At 43.4% G+C, this 20,575-nt stretch overlaps 1 protein-coding gene across 4 annotated transcripts in view; it reads right to left on the reverse strand.

Annotated features, from left to right (window-relative positions):
- Positions 1 to 1,475: 1,475 nt before the first annotated feature.
- The window catches only part of ARFGEF2 (ARF guanine nucleotide exchange factor 2), a 73,672-nt gene continuing 54,572 nt past the window's right edge, over positions 1,476 to 20,575 (reverse strand). For 2 of the 4 annotated variants that reach the window (XM_077778363.1, XM_077778362.1), the window contains exons 27-35: positions 19,130 to 19,265; positions 17,334 to 17,472; positions 17,175 to 17,229; positions 15,803 to 15,917; positions 14,890 to 15,020; positions 10,927 to 11,095; positions 9,891 to 10,029; positions 5,775 to 5,892; positions 1,476 to 5,210 (exon numbers count right to left, since the gene is read on the reverse strand). In XM_077778363.1, coding sequence (XP_077634489.1) covers positions 5,034 to 5,210; positions 5,775 to 5,892; positions 9,891 to 10,029; positions 10,927 to 11,095; positions 14,890 to 15,020; positions 15,803 to 15,917; positions 17,175 to 17,229; positions 17,334 to 17,472; positions 19,130 to 19,265 — 1,179 coding nt within the window. In that variant the 3' untranslated portion in view covers positions 1,476 to 5,033. The other 2 variants (XM_077778364.1, XM_077778366.1) reach the window with 2 other exon arrangements.

Consider the following 20,575-nt stretch of genomic DNA (forward strand, 5'->3'; position numbering starts at 1 on the left):
TTGGCAGGGTTACAAATGCAACATAAAGCTGGAATTATCTTTCAAAATGCTTCAATAAGTAGCACTTGAAATAAATAAGGGGAGCTGGTCCTTCCCTGACCAGTGACCTGAGCATGCCCTCCTTTCTTTTATTTTTTTATTTTTTTACAAATAGTTTATTGTCAAATTAGTTTCCACATGCCCTCCTTTCTAAAATGGGTAAGCAGAAGTGACTTTTTTTTTTTTTTTTAAAGGAAAGCTGTTAAGTGTCTGCCACAGATGGACTTTTGGGTCCTACACCACCACGTTGAAGAAACCTTGTTAGACTCGGAGTCAATTTAATTCAGGGTTTTTCAGCACCAGTTAGACCTCGAGGCTGGTATTTGTTTATTTTTTAAGTTTACTTATTTTGAGAATGAGGGAGACCTTGAGGCTGGTAATTCCCTGCGGTGGAAGCTGTTTAGCAGCACCTTACCCACCTCTCTCCTGCTGTGACAACCCAAAAGGTCTCCAGCCATCGCCAAGTGTCCCAAGTGGCCCCTGGGGGACAGAACTGAAAACTAGTGATTGGCAGCAGGTTGAAAATGACGGCTACAGATAAAACCCAGGCACTGTCTGGTATGCAGGGAAAGAGACTCTTGGGAAACCTTTTCCTTTTGTTCTTTACCGGAAGCACCCTGAACTGTAGGACCACAGAGAGTCGCAGCTTTACTCCAATCAATTAATAAAGCTGCGAAGGTATTTGTCAATTTCAGCAGGGGAATAATTTTAAGTACGGTAGTCATTTACAATTTTAGAATATTTCAGAAAGAATGGATTCTGAATTCAGAGGCACTAAAGCCAAACCGAGTTTGGCGCCCTGTGCGAAGCTCAGAATGGTCTTCCACTCGGGGCCCATGATGTACCCTGTGAGTCTTGCTGTGTGGTCTCGCCCCTCAACGCCAGCCAATGATTTCTGTCTTCTCTTGGGACCACGGTTCAAACTAATTAATGAGTTAAAGTCAACTCAAGAGATAAGTAAGAATCTTCTCCTGACTGGATTTTCCCCTCTTTCGTGGGGAGGGAAGGTGGAGTAAGAAGAGAATCTTACTTAGAATAATTAAAACCCACTGTTAAAAATTATTAAAAATTGTTTTTGTTGGGGCGCCTGGGTGGCTTAGTCGGTTAAGCGTCCGACTTTCGCTTGGGTCATAATCTCACGGTTCGTGGGTTCGAGCCCCGCGTCGGGCTCTGTGCTGACTGCCAGCTCAGAGCCTGGAGCCTGTTTCAGAGTCTGTCACTCCCTCTCTCTCTGACCCTCCCCTGCTCACGCTTTCTCTCTCTCTCTCCTAGAAATAAATAAAACATTAAAAAAAAATTGTTTTTGTTAATTACTGAGGCCAAACGTTACCACCAATTGAGAACTATAAGCTTATAAGCTGCCTAAGGACAAATGAAATGAGTTAAGGTGAATATAACTTGATATATATACATTAAATTACTATATTAAAAACAGCTTTATTTTTTAAAACTTTATTGATTTACCACCTGATTAAAGCATGGGATTTTAACAGTATTATACATAATATTTTTACATAGAAAACTTTACATAGCATTTCATATTATATAATTCGGCTTATTCTTTCAAAAATGTATACATCCATTGGGCAAGGAATGCTTTTCATTAAATTACCAATATTAAATGCACTTAATCATCATGTATAGATTAAACAAAAGTAGCTGTTAACTAACTTTTAGGCATTTTAAGGAGGTAAAACATACATTTTTGCACATAAAGAAATATTTGATGCAAATATGAAGATAAAATTTTTTAAAAATTAGAACACTGAGAAAAACTACACCTTTGATGAGTGTCTTTTTTTTTTTTTGAGAGCAAGGATTTCCAGATATAATCATTCTTTTAAATATTCAGCTTTGGTTTCTTTGTTTCTCACACTACAAAGCTGCTGATAGTGAAACCCCGGGATTTCACAGGAGTTCAATCAAGCTATTTCTACTTTAACAGAAATGGTAAAACAGAACTCAGAAAACGCGGTACTAAGGATCTAGCTTCTGTCTCAACCAATATTCGTTTGCATCGTAACAACAGACATCTGAATGGGACGGTGGTACTTGTATCTGTCAGCAGGCTCCTTCGAGAACTGTGACGACTACGAAATGTACGGCCATATGACAAAAGAACAACAGAAAGGTTTAGGGTGTTTTTTTTTGTTTTGTTTTTTGTTTTTTTTTTTTGCATTTTGTACAAAAGTCACCTGTCAGAGGAAAAGGTTGTGTTTCCAGATATTATCATACAATTGCCATAATGTAGTTCTTTGGTTGTACGTGAGGAGTAACAGGGGAAAGGAAAAGGTGTACTTGACTCTAAAGATGAGCGTGAGGAATCCAATTTCCCGTCCACCGTTTGTTGTTACGATACCAGAGCTGGTGATTGCCCTCAAGGACAATGAAGAGGAAACAAAATTGCTCAAAGGAGCGGAGCGGTATTACAACAAATAGAAACTGCTGTAGAGACCCGGCACGTATACTCAATACTTAAAGCATACTGAGAAAGAAATAAGGCCTTGGAAATGCTCCAGCTTCTCTAACTTGGTTAGTGAGCAGCATCCTGGCCCCGTGCTGCGGAGTTACACACACTCTTTTCACTAGTGTTGGAGCGGCACAAGCCACGTGTACCATGTGATAGAACAGACTGGGTCACAAAATAGAATTTAGGCTGAATGGCTTATTAGTAGAGGTAAGGAATTCCTTTGTATGTCACGGGCCACCTACAACGACAGCTACCCCAAATGGTTTTACATCCCAGTTTTCAAAAGGTCCGTGCTGGTACGCTGCAAATGCCTCCCCATCTTTTAAAAGACAAAGTTTAAAAAAACTCCAAAGCTGAGTGTTTTAGCGTGTAACAAAACGCGCTCGAACATTTCCTGCTCTGTGAGAGGTGGCAGAAATGAAAGATAAGGCAGGAAGACACTGGTGATGCAGTCAGAGCTGATGAAGAAAATGTCACACGGGAGCCCCAGAAGGAAAGGAAAAGTCTCCAGTTGGGGACATGGCGATAGGGTATAGAAAACAGAAGTGTGAAGGGACACCTGCGTTCTTCTGTATTAAACCTTTAGGACCCAAAGGCGGACGGAGAGTACAGACTTGTCGGGGCTGGGACGGGCCACAGGACCAGGGAGTGCGTCTAGGAGGCAGGTGGATTCCAGGACAGGTAGGTCAAAGGTGCTAACGTTTTCCATTCACAGTAAAATACTCTCCCACCGCCCCTTCCTCCTGAATTACACAGCTCCTCTTCTCTAATGTACATAACTAACATAAAAACGTAAGCCTGCTCTTTTCTTCTTTGGTAGAGAAATTAAAATACTTTGTGGGAAAGAAAAAAAAAATAGAGTACTGCTGGCCTAAACCACACATTTCTCAAGGCTGTTACAAACAAAAAACATTTAAGAAATCGGTCTCTTAGTAAACAAAAGCACCAGAAATCCTTCTCTATAAAGAAAACCTAGCCGATTGTGGATAGTTTTCCAACTTGCTAACTTCTAAGGCACCAGAGTTGACATCAATACAACCCAATTTACAGGAAGAGAGGGCACAGGTAGAAATCGAATGGTTTAATGACTCTGTGTAACGCTTTTTCTAACGCTGAGTGCGGCATGCGGGGAGCACTGGATGAGGACCAGGGCAGAGCAGAGTGTGTGTCCTCTTTCTCGCTGACTCCGAATAAATTCAGCTTCCAAACAGACTGCTCGCAGGCGTCAGGCCCTGTCTGGGTACTGCAAGCCTTTACGTAAGCAGCTGCATCAGGCTTCCGGTCTGACTGCAGCGAAGAGTACTGTGACTTCAGTACCACGGGGAGGACCCCCAGCGCCCCCCTTCCCGAAGAACGTAGCCCCTGGGCTCGAGCTGATGCCAAGCGCCTGGGCACAGGCCATCTCCTGTCGCAGTCACAGTTCAGCTGTGCTGGCCCTGCAACAGCACAGGCCTCCTCTGGGTCAATGAGTCAAGGTTCACAGACGACCCTGGTCACACACAGCCACCATCCCTCTCTCGAGGGCCCTTTAACGGGGGCTGTGGCAAGCAGGGACGCTAACAATTGGTACACGCACTCTTCTGAGGTAAAAATAAAAGGTTTACTCAAATATAAATTAACTCTGTTAAATTACTACTTCATTTTTGCTCCTACTTCATATATTAGATTTCAATGTGTGAGATGGACAATGTATTCTGGAAACCGTTAATACCCATCCACAAATACTTACTTCAAAGGAAGGCTAATCATCTTCATTACAGTTTTTACTTTTTCCTATAGACTTTTTCTCCCCAAGTTACTCCAAAAGGGAGAGCCAGGAGGCACTACCTGTTTTTATTTTTTAACCTTGCAAGCTCTTACTTCTAACTTAATTACTAAACTCTGCTTTCAATGAAATTTTCAATAATATCTTTTCTTAAAGTAATTTAAAAAATCAGACATTAACAAAACAGGAAGAAAAAAAAAGCAACAACCCTTTTCCCCACTGACTTTCTCCAAACTAATCTAACTACAATTGACTCACAACTGACAAAAACACTCCAAATTCTCCAACACACTCAGACAACAACAAAAAATCCAGCGTATTTTAGGTGGCACTTAGCCATTACAAGAAATTTTATTAACATACTCGCTAATAATCACGAACCTATACAGCTATGTTCAGTGTTTTCAAGGAGAGCAACTTCCTCACACAAAACACGGGCGCCGATCGTGGCCTCCGCTAGGAAACGATCACAGGTGCAGTGACAGGTCTGACAGCTTAATCCGCCAAACGGAATGACGGAGAGGAGACAGACTCCCCACCTACTGTGCTAACGGGGTCTGCGACACTTTATCGAAACGGCACAACGTCTTAGTCAGGGCCCCGTGGGCCCAGCGCGCTGGCCGGCATCGTCCAGGCCGTCCTGAGCTCCCAGAGGCCGACTCCTTGCTTGTAAGATCTGACCCTTCACGAGACGTGCCAGGCAGAGGTGGCCCGGTGTGTGTCCTGCAGAGCTGCAGCAGTGGCCCGCGGGGGCCGGGGCTACCACACTGGTGACAGTGTCCCCGGTAGCTGTGACGGCTCGTCCGGAATCCATATCTTATATACAACACCTATCCGTAGGAAGAACTTGCGCAGAACTGCTCGGAGCTCAGGGATGAGGTCAAACTGCATAATTTCACACAAGTAGGGGTAGTACATCGAAGCATGTGCTTTAAACTTGAGGTGGGAGAGAAGCAGAGAGAGAAAATCAGACAGGGAACTATTTTTTCCGGCACAACTTTGCCGAAAGTATTCATCTCAGCCTGGAACTTCCTGCAATATTTTGGTGGTTTTACTTGCTATTAAAAAGTGGGTGTGAGAAATTTGCAAATTAGAAGGTCTTTGAATTATGTTTAACTCCAAACACAAATTAGCTGGGGACAGCTTTGCTACCAAAGTCAACTTTCATTTTAGCAAAGCAGATTCCCAGCTCTGAACCAGTGCTTCACAATCACCACCCCCACTTCCAACAGAGCCGCACGGAAAATCACTGCAGCTGTTTGACCGCAGGGACGGCCTCAGCGTCAGCCTTTCTCAACTGGGCTTCTTTGAGAGAAAGAGCCCCAACAGGCCATAGCATCACTGTCGGTAACGAACAAACTTTCCTCCAATGCATCTAGAATGGTGCTAGTTACATAACCATCCTTGAAAGAATTGAGAAAATAGTTTTTAAGTTTTGAATAAAAAGGCAAAACCCAAACCTACGTCCCAGTGGAGACATTAGAGTTTCCGGGTTTATACCTTGTCATCGTTTATTTTGAGGGTTTTTGTTAGAAGTAACAACAGAAGACTTGTCCACGCCTCCCGATGGCTTTCCGAATTCACGGTGATGAAGTAGGCAAGGGCCTCACTGCACACGCTAGGAGAGTCAGAAACAGGGAGGCACATCAAACACAAGGTTAACCTCAGGGCGCCTGGGGGGCGCAGTCGGTTAAGCACCTGGCTTCTGCTCAGGTCATGATCTCACAGTTCATGGGTTCAAGCCCTGTGCTGGGCTCTTGTGCTAACAGCTCGGAGCCTGGAGCCTGCTTCGGATTCTGTGTCTCCCTCCCTCTCTCTCTCTGCCCCTCCCCTACTCATGCTGTCTTTGTCTCAAAAATAAACAAACGTTAAAACACACACACACACACACACACACACACACACGATTAACCTCTTACATTCTACTAGAGAATTTTTTTTTAATTTTAGAGAGAGCAGGTGAGTGGGGGAGAAGGGTAGAGGGAAGGAGAGAGACAGAGACAGACAGACAGAGAATATCTTAAGCAGACTCCATGCTCAGCACAGAGCCTGATGCCAGGCTCCATCCCACGACCCTGGGATCATGACCTGAGCAGAAATCAAGAGTGGGGACACTCAACCGACTGAGCCACCCAGGTGCCCCACGGAGTGAACTCTTCATTCTTGTGATGAGTATTATTTGCTGGGCACCTGCTCTGGCTATGCCATCTTGGGCAAATCCCTAAGCCTCAGTTTCCTCAGCTATAAAAGAGGGATAAGTAATTGTACTAAATTCAAGGGGCTGCAGCAAAGATGAAAAGAGATTGGTGTGCTGAACGTTAGCACAGCTCAGGACCTGCTCGCAGCAGAGGGTCCACTCAGCGTTTGTGCACAGTGACACAGAGCCTATCATCCACACCTGGCTGCACACTGCCTTTCTCTTCTCTGGTCACACAGAATTACTACTTTTGTTTTTTAAATGCTTATTTATTTTGAGAGAGAGAGAGAGAGCAAGCGAGCGCAAAGGCAGAGAGAAAGCAGAGAGGAGCAGAGAGAGAGAGACAGAATCTGGACCCTGAGGCAGGCTCCAGGCTCCAAGCTGTCAGCACAGAGCCCAACATGGGACTTGAACCCACGAACTGTGAGATCATAACCTGAGGCAAAATCAAGAGCCGGACGCCAAACCCACTGAGCCACCCGGGTGCCCTACAAGTGCTACTTTCAAAACTCATGTTATGCTGGGGCGCTTGGCTGGCTTGGCTGGTGGGGCATGTGACTCTTCATCTCAGAACTGTGAGTTCAAGCCTCACACTGGATGTAGAGCCTACTTTGAAAAAAATGTTATGCTAAAAACTGAAAATTTATCTCCTTTACAGAAACTTTATGAGCCTATGTAGATAATTATCCTCTGAGCTTGATTTAAGTTAATATGAGCTGCTGGTGTCCCTATAATTAATGATGAATAAAAAGTACAAAAAATTATAAAGGAGAAAAAAATATGCATAGTTCTGTCATCCTAAGGAACATATGCCAAAATATTGTCACATTTCCTTCTAGTCTTTTATCTGTGATATTGAAAAAACATTGCTAAAAAATCACAGATCTATATAGTTTTACATCCTGCTTTTTGGTGATGAAACTTGTACCATCAGCACATTCCCACATCATGGAAAATTATTTTTTAAAACTTCATTTTCAATATTCCATCACAGGATAGACTGATTTAGTTATCCATTCTACAGCTGAGCTGTTTTAAATTTCTTCTCTTTATTCTTATTTTTTTTATTTTTAATTTTTATTTTTCTATTTTATTATTATTTTTTTAATGTTTTATTTATTTCTAGGAGAGAGAGAGAGAGAGAGAGAGACACCGTGAGCAGGGGAGGGTCAGAGAGAGAGGGAGTCACAGACTCCGAAACAGGCTCCAGGCTCTGAGCTGGCAGTCAGCACAGAGCCCGACGCGGGGCTCGAACCCACGAACCGCGAGATCATGACCTAAGCGAAAGTCGGACACTTAACCGACTAAGCCACCCAAGCACCCCTATTTTTAATTTTTAAAAAGTAATCAATGTACAACATGGGGACTCATGAGAGTGGACTTATGAGAGATTACTTAAAAATAAAATCTCAAGGGGCGCCTGGGTGACTCAGTCAGTTAAGCATCCGACTTCGGCTCAGGTCATGATCTTGCGGTCTGTAGGTTCGAGCCCCATGTCAGGCTCTGTGCTGACAGCTCGGAGCCTGGAGCCTGTTTCAGATTCTGCCTCCCTCTCTCTCTGCCCTTCCCCTGCTTGTATTCTCTCTCTAAAAAATAAATAAAACATTAAAAGAATAATAATAAAATAAAACCTCAAGAAAAAAAAAGGCCCATGCTTTTGCCAACTGAGCCAGCCAGGCACCCCATATTTCTTCTCTTTATAAGTCAGTCTGCAGTGGAGAATTCTTTGTGGGAATCCTGGTTCCTATTTCTAACACATTTTCTTTTTTTTGAAAGTTTAAGGCATCTCTACGCCCAAAGTGGGGTTGAACTCACAACCCTGAGATCAAGAATCACACACTCCAGGGGCGCCTGGGTGGCTTAGTCGGTTAAGCGGCCAACTTTCGCTTAGGTCATGATCTCGCGGTTCGTGGGTTCGAGCCCCGCGTCGGGCTCTGTGCTGACTGCCAGCTCAGAGCCTGGAGCCTGTTTCAGTCTGTGACTCCCTCTCTCTCTGACCCTCCCCTGCTCATGCTATCTCTCTCTCTCTCCTAGAAAAAAAAAAAAAAAAAAAAAATTAAAAAAAAAAAAAAATCACACACTCCACTGACTGAGCCAGCAGGTGCTTAAGACATTTTCTTAAATTTTTTTTTAAAATTTTTTTCTGAGACAGAGAGAGAGAGACAGACAGACAGACAGACAGACACAGTGTGAACAGGGGAGGTCAGAGAGGGAGGGAGACACAGAATCCAAAACAGGCTTCAGGCTCTGAGCTGTCAGCACAGAGCCTGACACGGGGCTCGAACCCACAGACCATGAGATCGTGACCTGAGCCGAAGTCGGACACTTAACCCACTGAGCCACCCAGGCGCCCCTAAGACATTTTCTTAAGTAGATTCCGTAACAGTAGAATTACTGTGTCAAAAAAAGACACTGAATATTTTCTCATTCCTGCTTTCTAGAAAAATCCCCTCACGGTACACTCCTCCTAGCAGTGCAGGAGAGTGCCAGCACCATACATTAATGATGTGAAATAACAAAGGGGGTCAAAGGGGAAGCAGACATGGCATCTTGCTCACAAGAAGCTGGGTGGCGAATGTTTACTTTTCTGTCTGGAACTCTCCATGCCACCCCACCATCTCCTCACGGCTGCGTTTCTGTACAAGCCAAGTCAGGACACCCTGGTACCCATTGGGTTCCAATATGTGCTTCTTGGGAAGAAGGAAGGGTGTGGGAGATTAGAGTGGACATTGTCCTAGAGAGGACTTAGTCATGACCTCACTCCAGGCCTGCTGACCCTGAGCACTTTTCACTGCCCATGTTTCTGTGCCTTAAGAAACTTAAGAACGAGGGATGCCTGGGTGGCTCAGTCGGTTGAGTGTCTGACCCTTGATTTCAGCTGAGGTAATGATCCCAGGGTTGTGGGATTGAGCCCTGAGCTGAGTGGGGAGCCTTTTGAGATTCTCAATCTCTCAATCTCTCTCTCTCTCTCTCTCTCTCTCTCCCCCCCATCTCAATCTACAAATGAAAGAAGTGAGTCCCCACCCTCTTCAGGGCATTAAGAAAAGTGAAATAGAAGTGCCAGCATAAGGGCACCTGGGTGGCTCAGTCGGTGGGGCATCTGACTTCAGCTCAGGTCATGATCTTGAGGTTTGTGAGTTCAAGCTCCACAACAGGCTCGCTGCTGTCAGTGCAGGGCCCGCTTCAGATTCTCTCTCCTCCCCTCTATGCCCCTTCCCTGCTTGTGCCTTCTCAAAAATAAGTAAAACATAAGAAAAAAAAAAAAAGCATCAGCAAATAGAAAAAACAAAAAAGGAAAGTAGTTTGTGTGGGTTTCAGCATGTATAGATTTTTCTCTTGTTCTTTCCAATTCAGAGTATTATTGTGACGCATTTTGTGTTTTCCAGATAAGACGTTTCATCAGAAACCAATCTTCTTACGTTAAAAGTCGCTGCTGTATTTCATCCCAGGAATCCCTGCGGCTCTCATCCACGTACATCCGAAACAGGATCCTCAAACAACAGGCCAGGCTGCTGGTTTCTTGTTTTAGAAGATTGGGTTTAGATTTGCCCTTAAAACCTAGAGATTAGACAGTCAGATAAACAGTGCACACTTCTGAGATACAGGTGAGAGGTCATGTGGGGACCTCACCTAGCTACTTGAGGGAAAGAACACTGAAACATCTCACATTCTTTTTAACTGAAGCCTAATGGACATAGAGCATTACTCTTAGACACATTTTCTTAAACAAAGCAGTACCCGTCAGCCACAGAGACACGTACACAGCTTGCACAAGCAAAGCCTTATCACTGGCAAAGGCATAAGATATCTAGATCTGTTAGAGCCGTAAAGAAAAACAGTATTATAAAACTGTGGATTAAAATAGGCATTTGGGAAGAAAATGAACAGTTACCCAGTAACAGTAACAATACAAAAATTATATAAAGTCTTACTTTTGTACAAAGTTTACAAAAATGAGAGTCCCACTGGCACCATGCATGGGTATCTTTCTATTTATATATAGATATAGCTATATAAATCTATATATCTATCCACATATATCTATGTATCACCTCCAGAGTTTATGTATTTTTGGAGGTGGGAAAGAAAGAGAACCCCTAAAAGCCTCAGAAAACGTATGAATGCTTTCTGTTTCTCCCAGACTACCACATCTTTTGTATCATCGAATTTAACTACACAAATTTAACCTAACGTAAAATTTCTTCATTTGCTAGATCAGTTCAGGTCTCTGTCAATTCACTTTTCTACCAACTACTTGCTGAAACCCCCCCGCGTGCCTGGTATTCCTGGTACTGGGATGGGACGTACCCAGCATTCCTTCTTTTCCCCTCAAGCATGAAAATGTCTGGCAAGTTATTCCAGCCAAGTGTACAAGTATCCAGAGTCTCCCAAAGGCTTCAGTGTTTAGGACGGTGACCGGTGTGGCCTCCTGTCCTACCTGCTGTGGGGCCTTACCTGCTCGCCACAGGACAGTCCGTTGCTCGTAATTGGAGTTGAAGGCCTTCGAGAACGAATGGGACTCCTGCAAGCAGTCCAGCAGCTTGAAGAGGTGCTGGGAAGACATGCACTTGTACATGCCCTGACTCTCCGTCTCTATGTGGATATCTGCATCCAGCGTGTCTTGCTAGAGAGGGGAGGGCAGGAGAGCTAAGTGAGGATGCGCAGGTTCTGGACATCAGGGTATCACATCAAGTCCTTACTCGCCACAAGTCATCCTCTGTCTGAGACGCACACACCTCATTCCTCACCACCCTGAATGTTTCCCCTTACACTCTGTTCACCGGCGGTGGGAGGGGGTAGACTTATGCCGAGCTATTGAATGACGTAAGGCTTTGCTGGCCCAAGTTTCTGTTTTGTCGGTACTGCCTTCATTGCATGAACACAAGTACTTGTACTTCTCCAGCTACTTCACAACAGGACTGCACTGTCCTCTATTTATTAAAGAAACAATTTTTTAAAGATTTTATTTATCTTTTTTAACATTTATTCATTTTTTGAGAGAGAGAGACACACACACAGAGAGAGACTGCATGAGTGGGGAGGGCAGAGAGTGAGAGGGAGATACAGAATCTGAAACAGGCTCCAGGCTCTGAGCTGTCAGCACAGAGCCCGACACGGAGCCGGAACTCATGGATGGCGAGAGTATGACCTGAGCCGAAGTCAGACACCCAACCGACTGAGCCACCCAGGTGCCCCTTAAAGATTTTATTTTTAAGTAATATCTACAGCCAATGTGGGGCTCAAACTCATAAGTCCAAGACCAAGAGTCGCATGCTCCTCTGACTGAATCAGCCAGGCACTCCTCCTCTTTTTACTTATTTTTATTTTATAATGAGATTGGAAAATGAGAAAGTCAAACTGCACTGTATGTCACAGAGGTGTGAGTCTCAAAACATACTTATTGAAAGACAGAAACTGGAGTGCCTGGGTGGCTCAGTCAGTTGAGCATCCAACTCTTGGTTTTGGCTCAGGTCGTGATCTCATGGTTTATGGGTTCGAACCCCACGTTGGGCTCTGCACTGACAGTGCGGAGCCTGCTTCTGCTTGGGATTCCCTATCCCCCTCCTGCCCCTGCCCTTCCTGCCTGCTCTCTCTCGCTCTCAAAATAAACTTAACAACAACAACAACAAAGGCAGAAACTGCTAACCAAAGCCTGAATGCCATCTTTATCTTCAACTATGTTTTCAAACGTGAAGGGAAAAAACATAAAAATAGGTATAAATTCTAGACATTTTTATTAAATGTTACCTAAATAAAATGTGAGACGTAATTAGGGATCTTATATTTGTTGAGCATTCTAAGAATGGATCTATCCTCTTATAAGCCAGAGGTTAAAGAAAAACAGAGTTTGTAATATTCCCCAAATTGATCTACGGATTCAATACAATCCTTATCAAAATCCCAGATTACTACCTTGTGGAAATTGACAAGCATATCCTAAAATTCATATGGAAATGCGAGTGACACAGAATAGCCAAAACAATGCTGAAAAAAGAAATGCAAGGTTAAAAGACTCACAGTTCAATTTCATTCAAGACAGTGTGGTGGTATTGGTATAAAGATGGACATACAGGTCAGTGGAACAGAACTGAGAATCCAGAAATAAATCCCTATGTTTAGGGTTAAGTGGTTTCCAACGTGAGTGTCAGAACAATTCACTGGGGAGAAAACAGTCTTTACAATAAATGGCGCTGGGACAATGGGGGATAGCCACTTCAAAAGGAAAAAGGTGATCTCTTATTTCCCATTATACACGAAAATGGATCAAAGACCTACGTGTAAAAGCTAAAATTATAAAACTCTTAAAAGAAACCATGGGCCTAATCTTTGTGACCCTGAATCAGGCCATACTTTCTCAGATAGAACACTAAAAGTACAAGGACTCAAGTAAAAATAGTAATTCAGACTTCATTAAAATTAAAAATGTTTGTGCTTCAAAGGCCACCATCAAGAAACTGAAATGACAATGCACAGAATTGGAGAAAATAGTTGTACGTGATAAGCGGCTAGTATCCAGAATATATAAAACTCATATATATAATCTAATGACCAAAAGATAAGTACTCCAATTTAAAAATGGGTAAATGATTTGAAAAGACATCTCCCCCCAAACACAAATGAGCCAATAAACACAGAAGATATCTGGTCAAGGTCATTAGTCACTAGGGAAATGGAAATCCAAATCACAATGAGACACCACTTCACACCCACTGGGATGGCTGTGCTAAAAAAAAAAAGAAAGAAAATGAAAAAAGGACAATAACAACCACTGATGAGGGTGTGGAAATTAGAGCCTTCATGAATTGCTGATGGGTGGGTAAAATAGTCCAGCTGTTTTAGTAAACAGTCTGGCAGTGCCTCAAAAAGGTAGGCAATTCTACTCCTAGGTACATGCTCAAGAGAATTAAAAAAAAATATGTCCACATAAAGACTTACATACAAATGTTCATAGCACTGTTACTCATAACGGAGTAACAATGGAAACAACCCAAATGTCCATGAACTGATAAACAAAATGTGGAATAGCCATACAATGGAACATTATATATACATACGTACACACACACACACACACACACCCATATATATGTAACAACATGGATGTTACATGCTACAACATGGATAAACTGGGGAAACATTATTCTAAGTGAAAGAAGCCAGAGGCACAAAAGCTCACACATTATATGATGCTATTAATATGAAATATCCAGATTAGGTAAACCCACAGAGACAGAACATAGATTAGTGGTTATCAAGGGCTGGGGCGAGGAGAGAAGGGGGATGGACGGCTAATGGTTAGGGCGTTCCCTTTTGCAGTGACAAAAATATTCTGGAATTAGGGGTGATGCTTGTACGACTCTGTGAATATTCCAGAACACTGAACTGTACATCTAAAAAATAAAAACCAGGGGTACCTAGGGGGCTCAGACGGGTCTGACTCTTGATTTCGGCTCAGGTCATGATCTCATGCTTTGTGAGTTCAAGCCCCACATCGGGCTCTGCACTGACAGTGTGGAGTCTGCTTGGGATTCTCTCTCTCCCCCTTGGTCTCTGCCCCTGCCTGTTCACTCTCTCTCAAAACAAACAAACAAAAAGGACAGCCTTTAGGCTGAATCTAGCCCCCAGATATATTTTGTTCATCAGTAATTATATTCCTTAAGAAACAGGAGATTTCCTATATGAAAAAAATCTTGACACTGGCTCCTCTTGAAAAACGGAAAGACTGTTGTGACTTGACCCATCTGTCAGCAACACACCGCTGGGGCTGGGAGGCGGCTGCGGCTCTGCTGGCGCTGGAGGTGTCTGGTCTCCGCCCCCAGTCCCACCTTGGCTATGTACTCACAGGATGTTAGTTCTGGAAGCACTTAAGTTTACAACCTATGGTGTAATGTTACAGCCGGACTTCTGGATGCCTAATCCTCTGTCTCCAAGAACATGTGTGTATATATGTATATATATGTATACATACGTTTTATATGTATATGAAAGGCTGTACGTACTAAATGAAAAAGTAAACTTTCTAAAGGAAAAAGTGGTATCTTCATCCATGTATTTTTCTCTCTCGGTTATTTATGGTTAAACCATACACCAAGTATGTGGAATAGTCCCTGTACTTAAGAACACTCTTTGTTCAAGGCACCGAGGAGGGGTGGCATCTGGGCAGTGGCATGCTGGTAGCGGCTCTCTGGGAAATTAAAAAAAAAACAAATAAACCCAAAGCTCTGAATTTTAGGGTTTGCTGATTTCTGTGGTGTAAATATTCTCATCGCGGCCGATTTCAAGCTACCGCTATGCCCTGACTGACCGCGGGGCTGGGGAGAGGGGAGCGTGATCCAGGAGCTGGGCTACAGCACACCACTGCGTCTGAGCCGCCTCCCCATGGACACGTTCTGTCCTCCCCGAGGCTGGTCCCGTTACCTGGGCAGCAACCATGTGCTCCGCATCCTCCTTTTTGCTTGTCGCAGGGTAGAACACGATGTTGTCGATGGTCTGTATCAACTCCAGCTGGACCACACACTTGATGAGGAGGCTGGCAAACAGTTTCTGATCTATATTAGATGATAAAGATTAACCCTAATAATGATGCAGCCAGTGTTGAGTAAGTAGTAGCTGAGCTCCTTCCACGTGCCGGGCATAATTAGGAAACTGCAAATCGAAAATACTCCAAAGGTATGAAATATCCCCTATGTGTTCCCAAAGATCATGTAAACAGATGCAACATGAACGGGTAGAACTCTAATCATCTGTCAAACGGCAAGCGCACTTCACCATTTTTAGGAATTTTTTATACAGATGAACTCACAAATGACACACAAATGAGGAGATTCAATGCAGTTCTGTTTGTAAAAGATTGGGAATAATATAAATGTCCATTAGTAGGAAACCCAATTAAGCAAACAATAGTACCTCTACACCCTGGGATGACACAAAATAAATAATATAAAAGAAGGTGACAGCATTTAAGGTACCGATTTTGAATGATCTCAAAGATATCCTACCTGAGAAAACAATGTATAGTATTCTGTAATTTGTATCAAGAGGACGGGAGAATTCGTGTGTGTGTGTGTGTGTGTGTGTGTGTGTGTGTGTGTGTGTACACGTACTACGTATTTATGGATACGCAGTTCTTAGATATGGATAAAACGTCTTTGGAAACGTACAGAAGCTGGTGACACTGGCCGCCACAAGGAAGGGACTGGGAGACTGAGGCACCGGGTGGAAGAGAGGCTTATCGTGTTTACCCTCTTGTACCTTCCAAATATTTAAATTACGTAAATGTGTTACCTATTTAAAATAAATGAATGAAAACAACTACAAAAAGTAGCCTTACTTGCATATGGTCTACCTTTCCAGCTGTCATCAGTCGGGTTAGAGAGCTGGCTCTGGCCTCTCTCAGAGGCATTCTTGTCTATGCTGCTCAGGGACTGGCGGTCCAGATCCACATCCTAAGAATAAGCCACAGAGAAATACAGTGTTCACATTCTTTATCCACAGCTCAGAACCTGGGCAGAGGTGTGCCCGGTGTAACACTGCTGGCCCAGCTCGACTTTAAGCGCCCTGCTTGGACTGAAGTAAAATTACACTTCACGCTAGACTGCACAGGAGAGATGACAAATTTCACTTATTTGTCCCTCCCACTAAAATTTCACATTTTCTCATTCCAACCTGGAAGGTATTTCTCTACATATTATGATTTAACAATAAGTGTGGCCAATTAACGGGGACAAGCTCAAAAATAAATGAGTGTGATAGCTAGCCTTTTAAAGAGCTGACTGAAGACAAACAAAACAATGTTTAAATAGGGTACTTCATTTTTTAAGTTGCTATATCCCAAACGCCCCCTCCTTTCTTAAGTGGGCTCCATGCCCAATGTGGGGCTCGAATTCATGACCCTGAGATTAAGTGTCACTTGCTCTACTGAGTCAGCCAGATGCCCCCCAAATGCCTTTTAAAATCTAATGGCCTTACAGTTATCTGGGAATAGAAGTTAATAATACAACCTCCTCCCTGCCCCCATAAAGTAAGATATTTTAAAGTGAGACCGGAATTAGAACTTCAAGTGTCCCCATACAAAAAATAACCACGTCTACTTCACTGGTGTGGTGCAGGAAAGCACTCTTTATTTGGGAGAGTAATAAATGAGGGTAATTACACCAAAGTGTTATTTCTAACAGACAGACACCAAACCTGAAAGTCCAACAAAGGAGCATTCCTGAAATATACTAACGGGCAGCCTTTGAAAAGGCTGCTCTCAAGCCGTATTTAAGGACACGGGAAACTGCTTCCACGCTGTTAGGTAGAACATTCTGTGCCGAGTGCACCCGAACTTCAAACACGTGAGGGTTATACGTGCGCCGTCACCCAAAGTAAAAACCAGAAATGTGAACTGTGGCTTTTACTGGGTGAGGTGACCTATTTTCTGTACTTTCTAAAAAACATGTTAATGAACATAGTTTTTAAATCTTTTTTTCCTTTTAAAAAAAAAAGTTTTTTTAAAGTAATCTGTGCGCCCAAAGGAAGGCTCCAACTCATGACCCCGAGACCAAGAGTTGCACGTGCCACCAAACTGAGCCAGTCAGGTGCTCCCAAATCGTATGTAGCCTTATTCACTCACTTCCCGTCAGAAAAGCACAAACTTGTTGGGCTCCTTAATTGTTTACCTTAATACGAGATCAGAGAAAAGAGAACAACGAAAAACCTACCAAGTGTTTTTCTGATGGGTCTTCCTCCATTCCTACAGGTCTCCATGTCAGCAAACTGAAGGGAATGCAAGAGAAAGTAAAGGATCAGTGCGAGAGGCGGCGTGGAGCCGTAAGCCCCTGAGCACAGCAAGAATGGGGGAGAATCACGTCTGCACTCACACGTGTGGAATGGTGGTCTTGAAGATATCCAGCATACAGCTGCATGTCTCATCCCAGACGTCGGGGCTGAATTTCTCCCCGTTGGATATCACTAAGTTTTCTAAGCAATTTGTACCTGACCGAGCCAGCTGCTCATTATCTGCAAAATAAAGCAACGTCTATCATCAAACTTCCGCTGCTGGTTTGATTCCCGCCTGGGCACAGATGCTTCGTACTGTGAGGTGGAGACGACACAATGGAGGATTAGCAGGCTCTTACTTAATGAAGCAATGATCCAGTGTTAAAACTTTTACAGTTTAACAGGCTATCAAGAGATAAAATTATTATCATGTTTAAAAAATTTTTTAGGGGCACCTGGGTGGCTCAGTTGGTTGAGTGTCCGACTTTGAGCTCAGGTCATGACCTCACGGTTCATGGGTTTGAGCCCCGCGTCGGGCTCTGTGATGACAGCCAGCTCAGAGACTGGAGACTGTTTCAGATTCTGTGTCTCCCTCTCTCTCTGACCCTCCCCTGCTCACACAGTCTCTCTCTCTCAGAAATAAATAAAATATTAAAAAATAATAATAAAAAATAAAATTTTATTAAGCATTTATTCATTTTTGAGAGACAAGGAGAGACAGAGTACAAGCAGGGGAGGGGCAGAAAGAGGGAGACACAGAATCTGAAGGAGGCTCCAGGCTCTGAGTTGTCAGCACAGAGCCCGACGTGGGGTCCAAACTCACGGACTATGAGATCATGACCTGAGCCAAAGTTGGAGGCTCAACCTGATGACCCACCCAGGCGCCCCAAGAGGTAAAATGATTTATCACAGCTTTACTGGTACGGATGGAAGGTCACTTTGTTTCTTAATTAACTGGCTTCTGGTAATCAATGGTAGGAGATGGAAATATTAGATCAGTGTTTCTCAAAACTTACTCAAACACTGCATTTCCAGTTTTTGCCATACCGGTATCAACTGTTTTTTCATTTATTTGAAAACTAAGTCACTTTTTGAAAAACTTAATGAAGTTAAGCTTTGTCCTAAGCCAAAACTACCTAGGAAATCCAGGTAGAATGTGCTATGTAGGTATTCTTCCCAATACATACTAAAATCAACATATAAGAACTCAAACGAACAATGTCCACTGATGAAGCTATTGATATTGACTTCCAAAGTACATTAAAAAAAAAGTTTATTCATTTATTTTTGAGAGAGAGAGAGAGAGTGAGCGAGCAGGAGAGGGGCAGAGAGAGGGTGGGGGAGAGAGAGAATCCCAAGCAGGCTCCACACTGTCAGTGTAGAACCCAACACGGGGCTTGAACTCACGAACTCTGAGAACAATAGCCTGAGCCAAAATCATGAGTTGGACTCTTAACCAAGTGAGCCACCCAGGTGCCCCTCCCACAGGACATTTTAAAAACATGACAGAAAATTTCAAATACCGACAGAGTACAATATACTAAGGCACATCTTTTTAAATAATAACTATATCCCACCTTTAAAAAAAAATTTTTTTTTTACATTTATTTATTTTTGAGAGACAGGGTAGAGACAGAGCACAGGCAGGGGAGGGGCAGGGAGGGAGGGAGACACAGAATCCGAAGCAGGCTCTAGGCTCTGAGCTGTCAGCACAGAGTCTGACGCGGGGCTCAAAACCACGAACTACAAGATCGTGACCTGGGCTGAAGTCAGACACCCAACCAACTGAGCCACCCAGGCGCCCCTATACACTGTACTCCTTGGCATTACGTTCTTGAAACAAACTTCTCATTAAAAACTACATCAGGAAGGACGACGCTGGAGACGGAGGGAGTACCTTGTTTCACACACCACTGCAGCTGCGCAAACACGTCTGAAAGAAGAACTTCATTCAGGGCTTCATAAAACTGGGTGAACACATCACAAATAGCATAGAGCGCATGGTTGCAAGTTGTCGTCATCCACTCGGATTTCTGAAAACAACAAGATGATATTTAAAAGCTACTCTCCTTGTGATGACATGGGCCCCCTCCTACATCAGGGGCAAAACTGTTCTGCTGTGCAACCTGGAAGCACGTGTCAAGAGTTTTCACAATGCTCACACCCTCAGAGGCAGTCACACTGCCCACAGGAAAGGACCCTAAGGAAAGAATTAAACATCTGTGGGAGCAGGCTGGGGAATAAAGAGGTTTCTACCACACTGGCATGCACACACTGAACACACACACATGAACAAATGCTCAAGAAAGTGACAACTAAATTAAGTTTATCTATATGTCAGGATATTAACAGTCATTCATAGGGATGCTAACCAAAGGTTTTAATGATTTGGAAAACCTGAGTATGAGATTATGCTAAGTACACTTTACACCCAAAATTTATCTCTGGGAAATTCATGGCACTATTTTAAGCATTTAATGTGTAGAGAGATTTAGGAAAACATTGAAAAGGGAGGGGTTGCTATTGCTAAAATTCTAAAAGTGGAAGCCATAAGGGAAAAAGACTGATGAATTTGGTTCCCTAAAAGCTAAAATTTTCTAAAATGAAATGAAAATGAGAATAACAAAGTGGGCAAAAGCATTTGCAATTTATGTAAGGAGATGCTATTTTAATTGTACAATAAAAAGCTCCTACATCAATAGGAGAAAGATAACCCAAAAGATACGCTAAGGATGTGAAAAAGCAATTCATAAAAAAAGAGGGAAACAGCAATGTGAAAAGAAAGCATGCAACCTCACTAGCAATTAAAGAACTTTGTTACTGTGATATGTTTGGCCTGTCAAATGAACAAGGATTAAATAAAGTATGGGGGCACTTGGGTAGCTCAGTCAGTTGAACATTCAACTCTTGATTTTGACTCAGGACATCATCTCACAGTTCATGGGATCAGGCCCTGAGATGGGCACTGTGCTGACAGCATGGAGCCTACTTGGGATTCCCTCTCTCCCTCTCTCTGATCTTCCCCCAACACATGCTCACTTGCGCTCTCTCTCTTTCTCCCCCCTACCCCTCTCTGGCCTCCCCCCCTTCTCCGCACAGGCTCACTCTCTCTCAATAAATAAGCATTAAAAAAATTCATTGAGGGGCGCCTGAGTGGCTCAGTCGGTTAAGCGTCTGACTTCAGCTCAGGTCATGATCTCCCAGTTCGTGGGTTCGAGCCCCACGTTGGGCTCTGTGCTGACAGCTCAGAGCCTGGAACCTGTTTCGGATTCTGTGTCTCCCTCTCTCTCTGACCTTCCTCTGCTCATGCCAAGTGGGCTGGCCATGGGGACTTCTCTCCCCT

Source organism: Crocuta crocuta, unplaced genomic scaffold (assembly GCF_008692635.1).
Source record: "Crocuta crocuta isolate KB4526 unplaced genomic scaffold, BGI_CrCroc_1.0 scaffold27, whole genome shotgun sequence".
Taxonomy (NCBI): Eukaryota; Metazoa; Chordata; class Mammalia; order Carnivora; family Hyaenidae; genus Crocuta; species Crocuta crocuta.